Raw genomic sequence first — 12609 nt, 5'->3', positions numbered from 1 at the left:
TTTCCACGATCCATATTACTTGGACGTGTGTACAGTGGAGAAAAAAAGCTAAATTATGAGAAGGGCGTTATTTTTCTTCTGTAGAGAAAGATCGCGTACACGCATCTAGCTCGTATACGAGAGGAATTAAGCGGAGAGGCGAATGGGACATCGAAAGGGAGACATAATGAACAGGTGTGTGGCTAATAAGTGGCGGATAGTGACTCAACCGGCTGTAGATAATAATATAGCCAAGGGATTCGCGGGCATTAATGTACAACGTCTCAGTTTTATATTTGTCTGGATAATTGTGGCCATTACTACTTACAACTTCACATCAGCCTCTTAGACGCACATAAACAATCCGCCATTATTTCCCTCGGCGCAATTACCAAGCGAAAGTAACGTTTATTGTGTAGGGCCCATAATGGTATGCGCAGTGATGCTCTTAAGTGCTCCCGGTCGATTTGTCTAAGAATAGCACATCTTCGCAGCCCGCAGATAATGCTCTAAATGCCGAATTCATCAAAAATACTGCTGTCTAACCGAGCGCTACAAATTATCAATGCTAAAACGCGATGTTTTCGTGCTCCGAGAGAAAGAGTACGTATGTACTGTATCCTCGGAACGCTCGCGCTGCAGCGATAAAGGCTAGAAGAAGAAGAAGTAGAAGGCAAGGGACGCATTAAGTCCCTTTCTCTCTCTCTCTCTCTCTCTCTCTCTCTCTCTCTCTCTCTCTCTCTCTTTCTCTGTGCGGAAGCGAGGAAGCCTAGAACGCATCACTGCAGCAGAGCCTAGCGCGGGCTTGAAAGATGGCCGTTAAATTATAAATCCTGCCAATTGCTCGACAGCAGCCTTGCCTTATCTGCTCGCCCTCTCTCTCTCTCTCTCTCTCTCTCTCTCTCTCTCTCTCTCTCTCTCTCTCTCTCTCTGTGGCGTAGCTGCACTGTCTTCTCGATGCTGCATCTATTCTCTTGCTTTTGTTGTTGTTGCTGCTGCTGCTACTGCTCGTGTGGCAGCTATGGGGCTCGTTTTAACTCCGCGGGATTTCGTCACGGTCCGCCGGCACTTGCGAGGAAGAGTAGAGAAATCGAACGAGAGGCGTCCGCTCTAGATAGAGACGGAGGAGGAAACGGGCAGGTTGTGCGCGCGAGATAAGGCGAGAGAAAGCTGTAAAAGTTTAGATTGAACCGATGCTACTGGATGATTCTCCGCTCCGCGGCCAGCGATTCAATCGCTCTCGATGGGACGGCGGTGCAAAATATATGTGTATCAGATATCGGCTCTCGTGTCCCGTTGCGTTTATTGTGACGAGGCAAGATCAAATTTGTTATATATTGATTATGCGAAATGCTCGAAACGTAACGATGAAATGAAAAAATATCTGGCGGATCATCAGTCGAGAACGATTTCCGCAATAAGCAAGCTATTGAACTCGTCATTCCGCAAACTCTACTCTTTCGTTCATCGACCGGGCGTTATGACGAAGGTCTGTAATTGGCGTTGTTCGATGGCTTAGCAAACAACTCTCGCTCTCTCTCTCTCTCTCTGTCTCTCTCTCTCTCTCTCTCTCTCTCTCTCTCTCTCTCTCTCTCCGAGAAAAAATATGGAAATATGTCCGTGCCGTACGCGTGTGCGAGAAACTTTCATCAAGAAGCCAAGTGGGAGGAATTTTCGAGCAAGCTTATTGGCAGTTGCGAATTGGCGATGGGGAGCGATGCGATGCTAGCGCAATTTTGATTTGATGCTCAGTTTGCAGCGCGGGGTGTGATTTGCGTCCATTTCCATTGATGAGTTATACGAGACTCTCGATAATTAATAACTTTATTCGAGTATTCAAGTATCGTCAACAAAATTGAAATACTAAAATAAGTCCTGAATGTTTTTTTTTGTTTACACAAAACGAAGCAAAAATGTTCAGGCATCAAAAGGCTACAACCTGCAAACGACTCTTACCTTTAACATCTTAGCGATACTCGTACGCACGTTTATAGTCAGTTGTAAGAGCTGCCGTAGTGCTACCCCAAGGGTGAATTACGACCTCGGCAACGGTGCGCTTACGAACGTCATTCGTACGTCAGAGCCCGCGTAGCTTACGAGCTCGGGCACACGCTGTTATTTCGCCCGTTCGTACTCGCGTTAATCACTTTAACCCTCTTCTCTCTTTTCTTCTTATCCCGCTGCTGGTGCTGCTGCTGGTGCTGTTTCTTTTTAATCTCACCTTTTCCACCTCTTTTTATCCAGGTCGCGAGGCGAGTAATACCCTCCCCCCTCGAGAGCGGCTAGACCCTTAATGTGTGATTTTGAAGAGACAGCTATTCGTCATTTCATTGTTCCTGCTTCTTTTTGCTGCCTTATGGCTCTATGGGAAATCGCACAGCCTGTAATTTTGTTGTTTGTGGCGAAGGTAGTAGGAGGGAGACCTGCAGCAACAGAGAAAAGCAGCCGAGTTTGTATAATTAAAATGCCAATCAAAATTAAAGTGCATGCTCTCGAGCAAAGTGTAACGTTGATGACTTCGAAATGATGAGAAGTTGTTCTTGAGAGGCTCTGCTGTGCGCAGGCGAGCTTTTGTGTTTCAATTAATTTATTGATAATTAATATGTGCACGGTCGAGATTCATATAGTGAGTTATTTCCAGTTGATTCTCTCGGACATAAAGGTTTTCGAGGGTGTGATAATTTATATTTAGTCGAGAAGAGCTAGTAGTGACGTCCCTTTATGCATCCCTGTAATTTCCAGACAACTGCGCTTGAAACATTGATCTCAAATTAGTGTTATTATTACTCGCTTTACCGCCGTAGCTGCTAGTTATAAATGTAATCAATCAATTTTGCACTGAAAAATGTGAGAAAAATTAAATTTTTAAGTCTGTCCATAGATCTTTCTTGTTCCAATTCACAAACCCAGCTCGTTTAATTAATTTAATTAGAAAATGTTTGGCACAGTGGACATTCTAAAACGTTCTAAAAACATTTAAAAAGTTTAAACTCTGTCCATTGAATTATATTGAATCTTAAAATTTCAAAAGCACAGAATCACCAACTTCATATGCAATTCGTACCCAACAAACAGTTATTTTATGATACTTTAAAGACACAAGACACACGATACTTGTATATCGATCCTACAGCGCACGAAAACTTTATAACCCAAAAGGAAGAGTAGGCGAACGAAAGCTATAGCAAGAAACGGTTGCAGCTATGCAAAAGTACCAGCCCCGAGTAAATCCGATAATCTCCTCCTCTAATCCGAGGCCTTCTGCAGAAAAACCTCGAACACATGCATCCTGGAAAAAGGGGAAGAAAAAAATAGATCGGCAAAGGAAATCGCTTCGAGCCAGCAGAGCTAATTATTGCGAATAGCTAATGATCGGATGGGTAATTAGTCTCGGGTTGGTCGATAAGTCCGGGATCGTTGATAAATCTCACGGTAACTAATTACCTTTTATATTCTCTGCAAGCGCCTCTCTCTCTTTCTCTCTCTCTCTCTCTCTCTCTCTCTCTCTCTCTCTCTCTCTCTCTCTCTCTCTCTCTCTCTTTCTCTGTATAAAATCGACCACACGCGTTATACGTACACGGAGCCGGGGGTAGGATCGGCTGAACGCTAATTATTATCCCTGTACGCAATAAATTTAATCGGCCGACCATACGTCGAATCTGTATGTTTACTACCGTACTTGCTGCTGCTGCTGCTATGCTAGACGATACTCGTGTGTATTCATCTGCTCGTGCTTCTACGCCCTTCCTGCGGCTTTATTGTTGCCACCTACAACGGCAGAAGACGAACGTCGCGTCGCCTCGAGTTTTAATCCACTTTGCGATTATAGTTATTAGCGTTAGGCTAATGACGCTGCTGGTGTCGCTGCAGGAGGAAGGTGGCGCTGCTAATTGATGGAATTATGCGACAGCCCTTGATAAAGTTATTTAAGTAGCTAAAAACGCTGGTTCCCGATCCCGGACCCTCCTTTAGCACACCTCTGCAGGTGAAAATCGGTAAAAAAGGTGACTAAGATTAAGAAGCTGGTACTGGGGCTGCGGTCAAGAGTTCGCTCAAGATCAAAGGCAGTATCTCAATGTATAATATTCTTCTAGAAGCTCAGCAAGAACCCGACAGGCTTTTCTCTAAGATCAGGGCTGAAATTCAGAAAGGGGCTCAAACAGGCTGCTCAAGCAGAAGGCGGGCTCTAACACGGATTCCAACCCCCCACTGCGGCTATTACCTAACGATACGGCTTGACGCTTATTGACTCGCTTATACCTATACTTCCTGGTGTTCCCTGTAACTGATAAGAACTGTACCCTTTAGGCACAGTTTTTATCATTGCAATGCGTTGAGGTTGGCGACTGGCGAGCAACTTTATCGCACATATAACGTCTCTCATGCTCAATAAAGAATTATCGAATTTCAATTCAGGATGTGAGGAATTGTCATTATCCTATTTTTTATCTGTATAATAATTTTGTGCAAGTAAAATGTCAACGAGAGTTGTTTTCTTGAAGTCAAGTAGATTGGGTCGCAGCTTCAGGATATGCTGCCCTACCCCAGGAACCCGTCGCGTGGCCTTTTCCGTCCCGGCTCACCTGCGTACCGAAGGTGCCTTACCAGTTTCTTTACCCTTTACTCTGCAGTAAACTTCGTTACCGATTCTCATCTGCATAGGTGTGCCGAGGGTGGAGGGGATAGGGTCAGAAACCTGCGTTGTTTAGCTACTTATTCGTCGTGATCCTTATCAATGGGGCTTCCGGTTGGACAAAAATGAATAGCTTGGTAGTAGACTCGAAGATAACTACGATAATATTTTAACGACGTAAGCATGCTGCCGTATAAAAATCATAATAATTTAGGAGAGTAAATACTTGACATTTTAATATCCATTTAACCAATTTTGCAAGTATATGCCTATTTCAACGTTGGAATGTATTTTGCAACTCGCAACTCAGAAAAAAATCAAACTGAGCAATTGAAATCAATGCATTCCCAAGCAATTAAATTACTTTTTTTCTGCTAGTTCTCAGAAAACAGACATAAAGGTAATTTGACACCCCAATTACAGTTAAATCTTCACTTTTCTTCGGGCAGCATCATTTGCACATACTCTTATCTTCATTAGCGGTTCGTACGAAAGTCCTCTGCGTAAAAAATAAATTTCTTTCCGCGAAAATCAACGCCGATTTCGACGTTTTTGTATTTTAACTCGCTAAAATACCGATGCACACAATTCCGAGTCAAAAGAAAAAGAAGAAGAAGAAGCAGAAGAAGAAGAAGAAGAAGAAGAAGAAGAAGAAGAAGAAGAAGAAGAAGAAGAAGAAGCGACCATTGAGCAAAATACGCGCGGCTACTTATCGTCAAAGAATTTCGCAAATTGGCGGAAATAACGCGGCCGCGTAATGACGCCCTTTTCGGCAGTCGACAATCTCACCTCTCTTTCTCCCAAAGAAAAGAGACAAAAGCGCCTGGGATGTTCGAGGCGCTGCACAAAAAGTGGGCTCGGGGAGAAAATCACGCGAGTCTCTCCCTCTCGTCGTTTCCTCGAAAACGCTTCGATGATCATCGCGCAGCCTGTCGGCGGCAGAAGCGGCAGTATCCTCACGCAACTTCCCAGGATTACGCACGGGGCATCACTTTGTTCGTCTCTTTATTACTCGCGCTCATTCCAGTCAATCAGGCAGAGACTGTGCATGGAGCGATGTCGCACGCGAATATAAGTCACGTACGCATGGCGCTTATTTCAAGGCACGCGAAGATTACATTTTCTCGAATGTATTACATTTGTTGCAATTTTTGCTACCAATAACCAGTCGGTCGTGATTTCAGGGAAAAAGTAGTTCTCATTGCGTTTCATCGTGGAAAGTACTATATGCAGCTGCGATACTATTTGCTATGCAATAAACTGAGCAAACAGCGAATGCAGTGGCGAGTACAGTATTTTTCTTAATGAAGACATAGAAGAATAAAAGGGAGTGTTTTACAGGACGGAAACTCGGAAATTACCGGTCGCGTGAAAGGAAGGACTCACGTACATAAGCGCGAGGTATTTGCGGTATTTACGTTAGGAGCCGAGGCGTTGAAAGAGACATGAAAGCGGAGGAAGACGTAGGAAGGGTGTGAGAATTATTTACAAAGGACTGCTCCTTCCCCATCACGCAAAGGATATTAGTCTTAAATCCTAATGAAACGGATGTAAACGCAATTCGTTTCACAAAATTGAAATTCAATGTAAAGCGATAAGAATGCATGAATCGATTCCTAATTTAAAACTCGGAGAATCGAGCAAGTCGACGGAATCCAGAGCCGCCCTCGTAAAGCACTCGCGCAAACCGATCTACCTCGAGCATAGCTTCTAGGTGTGCAACGGCCGCTTCTCTTACGTACGGTACAAAGAGAGAGTGCCATGGCCATTTTAAGCAACACGTCGCGCCTTATTCGCCACGCTATTGCTGGGAGAGCGAAGCGCGTTGAAACGGGACGGACGTATGTATAACTGCTGAGTGACGGAAAAAGGAGAAGAGGGAACGACTGCAGTGTGTGCCGCGTTCATAGCGTTGTATAGCTATGTACGAGGGAGGGAGAGAGAGAGAGAGAGAGAGAGAGAGAGAGAGAGAGAGAGAGAGAGAGAGAGAGAGAGGACGCGAGATGGGAATGGAATGGTATAAGGGAGGTAAACAAGATGGATGGATGGAATATGATAATGGCGGATGAAAATCAGACAAATGTGGAGAGAGAGAGAGAGAGAGAGAGAGAGAGAGAGAGAGAGAGAGAGAGAGAGAGAGAGAGAGAGAGAGAGAGAGAGAGATAGAGAGAGAGAGAGAGAGCGAGAGAGAGAGAGAGACGTGGGAAAGGACGGGCGAGAGCATAGTAGGTAAAAGCTGATCTGCTGACGCGGGAGGAGGACTGTAAAACACACGCCGTTGCAGCTGGAATGAGATGATGAGGAAATGGGAAAAAGGTGTTACAGGCCGCGCGGCTCTCGCGCGGAATGTCGAAAGCGCGCCAAAGAAAGGTAAATCATTATTAAATGCCAGCGCGCCGGACGGCTTAAAAACGTCCGCGCGCCTGACTTTAATGCGCGATTCTCGTATTCTCGCGATTTCCCCCTCGCAAGGCTTCCATTATTTATACCTATCCGCGAGCATTTGCGCGCTGAAGTTTTGAGAAGTTCCAAAAGGAACGATCGGCTGATTCTCGGGATCGAAGGGTATCTCGCGATCCTTCAAGGTTATGTGCTACTGCTTTTTCAGCGAAAAATGCTAACCGCTTGAATTATTAGAATAATTAGTCAAAGAAAGCAGCTCGACTTGAACCTGAATCCCGACAAATTTATGAATACACCGAACGTCATTCCCCGAAGCACCGCGAGGCAAAATACGAGCTTAATAAAAGTAAAGAAGCTCGAGCTGGAGCACGACGGCGAGGCGCACATACACGTTATACGTATATCCAGGGAGTATAAAGAAAAGAAAAAGAGGTGAGAGAAGGAAGATAAGAGAGGAAAAATATTTAGGGGAAGGCAGCAGAAAGAGAGAAACTGAAGGAGACGCTGGCTATGCCGATTACAGACGATGGATATATGAGATAATGAAAATCCCCGTTCTACTCGGGTCGTGCACGCTTCCGCGTATCTAGATTCCAGTCTTCTCGCCATGGCGCGCTGTGCCACAGTCCTTCGCCTCTCTCTCTCTCTCTCTCTCTCTCTCTCGACTCGCAGGGGCGTACATGGCGCGAACGTCTTTTCACTGGGTTTCTCACTCAATTGCCGCTGGAATCCGTTCGCCTCTTTCAGCTTTTCTCTCCGCACGCGGGGAAAGAGAGCGAAAAAAGGAAGTAATCCTGCGAACGATTGCGGCCGCGGTAAAAAAAAAAAAAACTAATGGCATCATGAGCTTATATCGATCCGGTATTGTTTTTGCGGGAGGCTGCTACGTTTCATAGCGTCTCTACAATAGAAAATATAATTGAAAAATGCATAAATCGCGTCATAATTCGTCCACTTTCCATTTCTAAATAGAAGACAGACCCACTGAACCATTTCGCGAGGCACCGATTCGTGTACCTATAACATACTGATTAGTGTCCTTTGTTCGCATTGTTGCAGATTCGCAGATGGAGCAGGGCTACAGGTCAGAGGTCCAGGAGCGAGCCCTCGTAGTCTCGCTGCAGATGTTCAACCTGATACTCGAGCGCGGCGTCTGCCTGCTCAAAGCGCAGTTGGAGAGCGAGGAGCAACCCAGGCTCCTCGTCGTCGACGACATGCAAATACTCCTGCCCGCTATCAAGGTACTTAGAGAATTTTATGATTTCGAGGGGCCGATAACTTTGTAAATTTTATTGATCCATAAAATTTCTTTATGTGTATAATGCGTCATATCGCTTCTTGCTATTCTTTCGCTCTATAGTCTTGCCAACCTGTTATCCTTTTAATTTCGTTTAATAGGTTAATGGTCATTAAGATTGCGGGCTCTCGCGAGGATTTCAATGGTCGTACTAATGCGCGTTTACGAGTGATATCGAGAAAAAATGGATAAGGTATCTTTTATTGCGGGCCTAATGATCATCTTATAACTTATTCGAAGGCGAACATCTTTTACGATGGGTATTATAATTCGAAAAGATAGCTCTGAATCATACCTCGCTCGCGGTGCAAAAGACACTAAATTAATCCGGCCGTTTTTACAGTCTCGTAATCGAAAACGCTGCAATTCAATTTACAATTACGATTCAGCGCGTCTGTATCCATAACTGTTAAATCCAACCGAAATAAAAACGCGCAAAACAAAATTTCATCTTTCCGCGCTGAATAATTGCGATCGGATTACAGCGAGATCGTCAAATCAGCTGCAGTCTGACAAGAACATAAATCCAGACGTCCGTTACAAAAACTAAAGCACTGATAACTCGACGCGTCCCTTCCTCTATGTACACATAACAAGCAGAACTATCGAAGAGAAACGAAGCGGGTAATAAAGAAACGAAAGCTCGTCGCAATTAAGAGATCATCCTCGGCTGCGCGCGCGCGCTCTTCCGGCTTCGGCGCGCACGTAAGGTCGATCGCTATCGCGTCAGGCAAACACACGCTCCTCGCGATTTCTCTCGATTCGAGAGCCGGTACCATTAATATTGCCGATGATCCCGCGGAGATATACGCACTCGCGCGACGTCGCGAAATTACTTCTCGCCATGAGGATGAATTGTCGCGCTGGCCTATTAATTATGCTCGCGGAGCACTGGGATCATTCGTCATTGCCGTTAGTTATACGGAGTTTATCGATGCGTATGTACGTCTCTTCGGAACGACGATGTTTGACGGTGTTGTCTTTTTTCTTCTTCGCAGATTTGGTGCGACTGGATGCTTTGTCACAGCACGGTTTGGAATCCACCGCCCTCGTGCACGGACTACAGAGTCGGGTGAGTGTACAGCACATTTTTTTTTAATTGAGTTATGCGACGGCGGACAGATTTATGGCGTGGAGTTTGGATTCCACGTGCTCTGCGGTATAAATAATTAATAGAGATCTTCGTATCCAAAACTCGGTAATTAATTGAGTGCAGCGCGGAATCAGCGAAGGAAACTGTATCGTATACCCATAACCGCCACAAAGGAGCAGCCACGCGTTTGGCCTGCATCGTAACCTCGAGCCGTAATGAAGTTCGAATTAACGCAGCGCATTAGCGCCGATCCGCTCTGTGTGACGCGGGTGCAGTATACCTATAAGCATGGCGCATCGTTATCCCCCCGCAAAGGTTGCATATCAGTCCCGCAGCAACATTAAATCAGCGAATCCCTGCAACAATAGCATTACGGGCGAAGCGAGCGATCGCTGTGTGTCGAGCATTGTGCTCGCGTAACGCTGGAAGCGGGCGTGTCAACCGCAGCCGCAAATAGGCTTGGTTAGCGCTGCGGCAGCGGACGGCCGCCACCACTAATTAGAACTTTGCTCATTACCGGCCCGCACAGAGGTCTTGAGCCTAAGCCTGACGAACGCGCGGCCCGTTTAAATTTGAGCCCGGCAGCAGCTTCGAAATATAGGGGCTCGAAAGAGAAGCGGCTGCGGTCCGAATGTTCGGAGGACGGTGCGGTCACTGCGGTGCTCGCGGGGATCGAGCGCTGGATTATAACGAGAGCGACGATGCATCGGCGGTTTGGACACAATGGATTGCGTTTCGCCGCAAATGCTGCTCGATAGGCGGATTTCGCCGGCTTTTTGATTTGGCAGTGTGTGGCCGCTGCGGGATTGTTATTGCTGCTCCGATATACGGACCCGTATATTTTTTGTAAATAAATCGCTCGATATTCCGTTGAATTTTCAGGTAAAGTAAAGTCCGCAGCCGGAGCGTTTTCGCGTTAAAGCGAGTGTCATCTTCGAGCGATCTCACTTTCCGTGGATATAACACGCTCGTAACTTAACTTAATTGTCAAGTGGATATATAAATAGAGGGAAAGAGCTTTCGTGCGAGCGCACGACTTGGATTTTTCCCGCGTCGCTATTGAAAAAGGCCGATTTTAATAGGCGCATCATCCTCGTTACTTTCTCATTACCTTACACATTCCCTCGTGCATCAGCCGGGTACTTTCCCTCGATGGCATCAAATCGTCTGCGTTTTTCTTTCGAGAAGCCTCTCGACTTGCACGGCAAACTATCTGCAAATTCGAAAATAATCGGCACTTCTTGTGAACTAGACTACTTTTTGCGTCCTTATTTTTTCTAGTTTAATCACCACCCGTTCGTGCTATTACCTCATCTCTTACGGATTACACATAATAACTTGTTTGCTTTGAAATTAACATACACGGTACAGCTCTCTTCATTACACGAGAACGATTACAATTATCATGGAGTCCAACAATTAATTATTACCCAGTCTCTTTGGAGGCAGAGGTCTCGGTACGAAGAAGAAATATTTAAAGGCATCAGACGCATTATATCTCAAAGGCAGCAGCGGGAGCACTGCTGCACGCTTGCACCTGCCTCTCATCTCTCTCGCGGCAGGCGGCTGTTGCGGGGTCGCGGCCCTTTCACTCGTGCGGTGATGATCTTTCGGATAGTGCGTCTACGTCTAAACGTGCATCGCAGCTAGGCGGCAAAATAAACGACAATGTCTCCCGCGCCGATGAAAACGACGTAGTCGTGCTTCGTTTTTCGCGCTCGCGAGCGCGCAGTAGCGCCTAGGTCACGGCTGCCCGCTTATACACAACTGCTGTCGCTGCTGCCGCCGCCGCCGCCGCCGTCTCCGATAGTTTCTACGAGATTAGACCGGTAACTCCGATGCGCGACGGTATAGTGCGTTATCGGCGTTGGTTTTTTTTTGCGCTTCGCGGAGCCCTGGATTTTTTCACCGATAAGCATCCTGTGAAAGTGCGCCTGACGAGACGACGACTCGCGCATCGGTAATGAAGCCGGTGTGTATAATGTACGGTATATCTAACCTCTTCCTCGCGCTGCACCAGCTCTAACGAAGGAAAAGCAAATGAATTTATTGGCGCGGCTCCCGTCTCTTTGACGTGCGCCTCACTCGCGCATACAGTTATGTATATAGTCGCAGCGTTTGTGAGAAATAAAGCTTCCTTTACTTTTAGATAGATCGGATTGCGGCTCGTTAATATGCAAATGTCTGAATTTCGCGCGCGAACCCGCGGCCTGTATACAGTAACATTCAAATTAAGCGCGAGCCGCGTTAACGGTTTGTTACCCACACACGTATGTCGTTGTTCTCCTCGCGTGTTTACGCTAAAATTTTTATCGCTGCGAATGTATGGTTACACCGAAACAGCAGCATTTTGCCGCTACGACGTCGTTAATTGGCCTGCGGGCTGGTTTCCGAAATACGCTTATGTCATTTGACGCTTCCGACGAGTCCCCACGCGCTGTATAATGCGGTGTACATGGAAAGAATTTTACAATAAAAATTACATAGAAATTAAGGATCAAAATTACCGTGCTAGCACAGTAACGTAGGGACGCCCCGCCATCTAGAGCACTTTTATCAAAAAATGCGCAGTGCCGGTTCAGTAAAATTTACGGGGAGCAAGATAAATAATATCTTGGGTCAGATAAAAACTTTCGGAAAGACATGGCGGCCCACGATTACCGTGCTATTCCGGTAATTTTTACTGAAAAATTCTTTCCGTGTACTGCTAACAAATCTTCGTTATTCAAAATTAAAATGTTCATCTCGTCCGCGAAAAGTTGCTCATAAATCGATCGAAAATCAGCAGCTCCCATATCAAAAGCCTGATCCAGAGCAAAAACTGGCGCGTGAAATCAAAGCGTTAACTCGCACTTTTCAATCGCAGCGCGCAGCCAAGGCTGCGATATTCCATCAAGCCGGTCGAATCTCCGAGGGAGAAAAAGAACGCCTTTATAAAGGACCCTCTCCCTGCGTTTCTTTCATGCCGAAAAACCGCGAGAGAGCTCCGCGCGTATCTCCCCACGGCACTGCATCCTTCCGCGAAAAGTTGCAAGCATTACGCGGCAGCAGCTCCTCTTCTTCTGCGCTCACCAAGTAGACGGAGAGAAAGAACCTGTTTGGCTCATGCACCCGATGAATTTCGACGTGACGCTCTCTCTCTCTCTCTCTCTCTCTCTCTCTCTCTCTCTCTCTCTCTCTCTCGCAGGGTGGAAGCAGCACCAT

At 46.1% G+C, this 12609-nt stretch overlaps 1 protein-coding gene across 5 annotated transcripts in view; it reads left to right on the top strand.

The window, feature by feature from the left end:
• LOC100678183 (telomerase-binding protein EST1A) overlaps positions 1-12609 on the top strand; it is a 133414-nt gene that overhangs the window by 82017 nt on the left and 38788 nt on the right. For all 5 annotated transcript variants that reach the window (XM_031924106.2, XM_031924104.2, XM_031924105.2 and 2 more), the window contains 2 exons: positions 8075-8256; positions 9311-9384. In XM_031924106.2, the coding sequence (XP_031779966.1) occupies positions 8075-8256; positions 9311-9384 (256 nt within the window). The remainder of the gene's footprint in view (positions 1-8074; positions 8257-9310; positions 9385-12609) is intronic.

This window comes from Nasonia vitripennis, chromosome 2 (genome assembly GCF_009193385.2).
Source record: "Nasonia vitripennis strain AsymCx chromosome 2, Nvit_psr_1.1, whole genome shotgun sequence".
NCBI lineage: Eukaryota > Metazoa > Arthropoda > Insecta > Hymenoptera > Pteromalidae > Nasonia > Nasonia vitripennis.
This window is presented reverse-complemented; position numbering and strand designations above follow the sequence as displayed.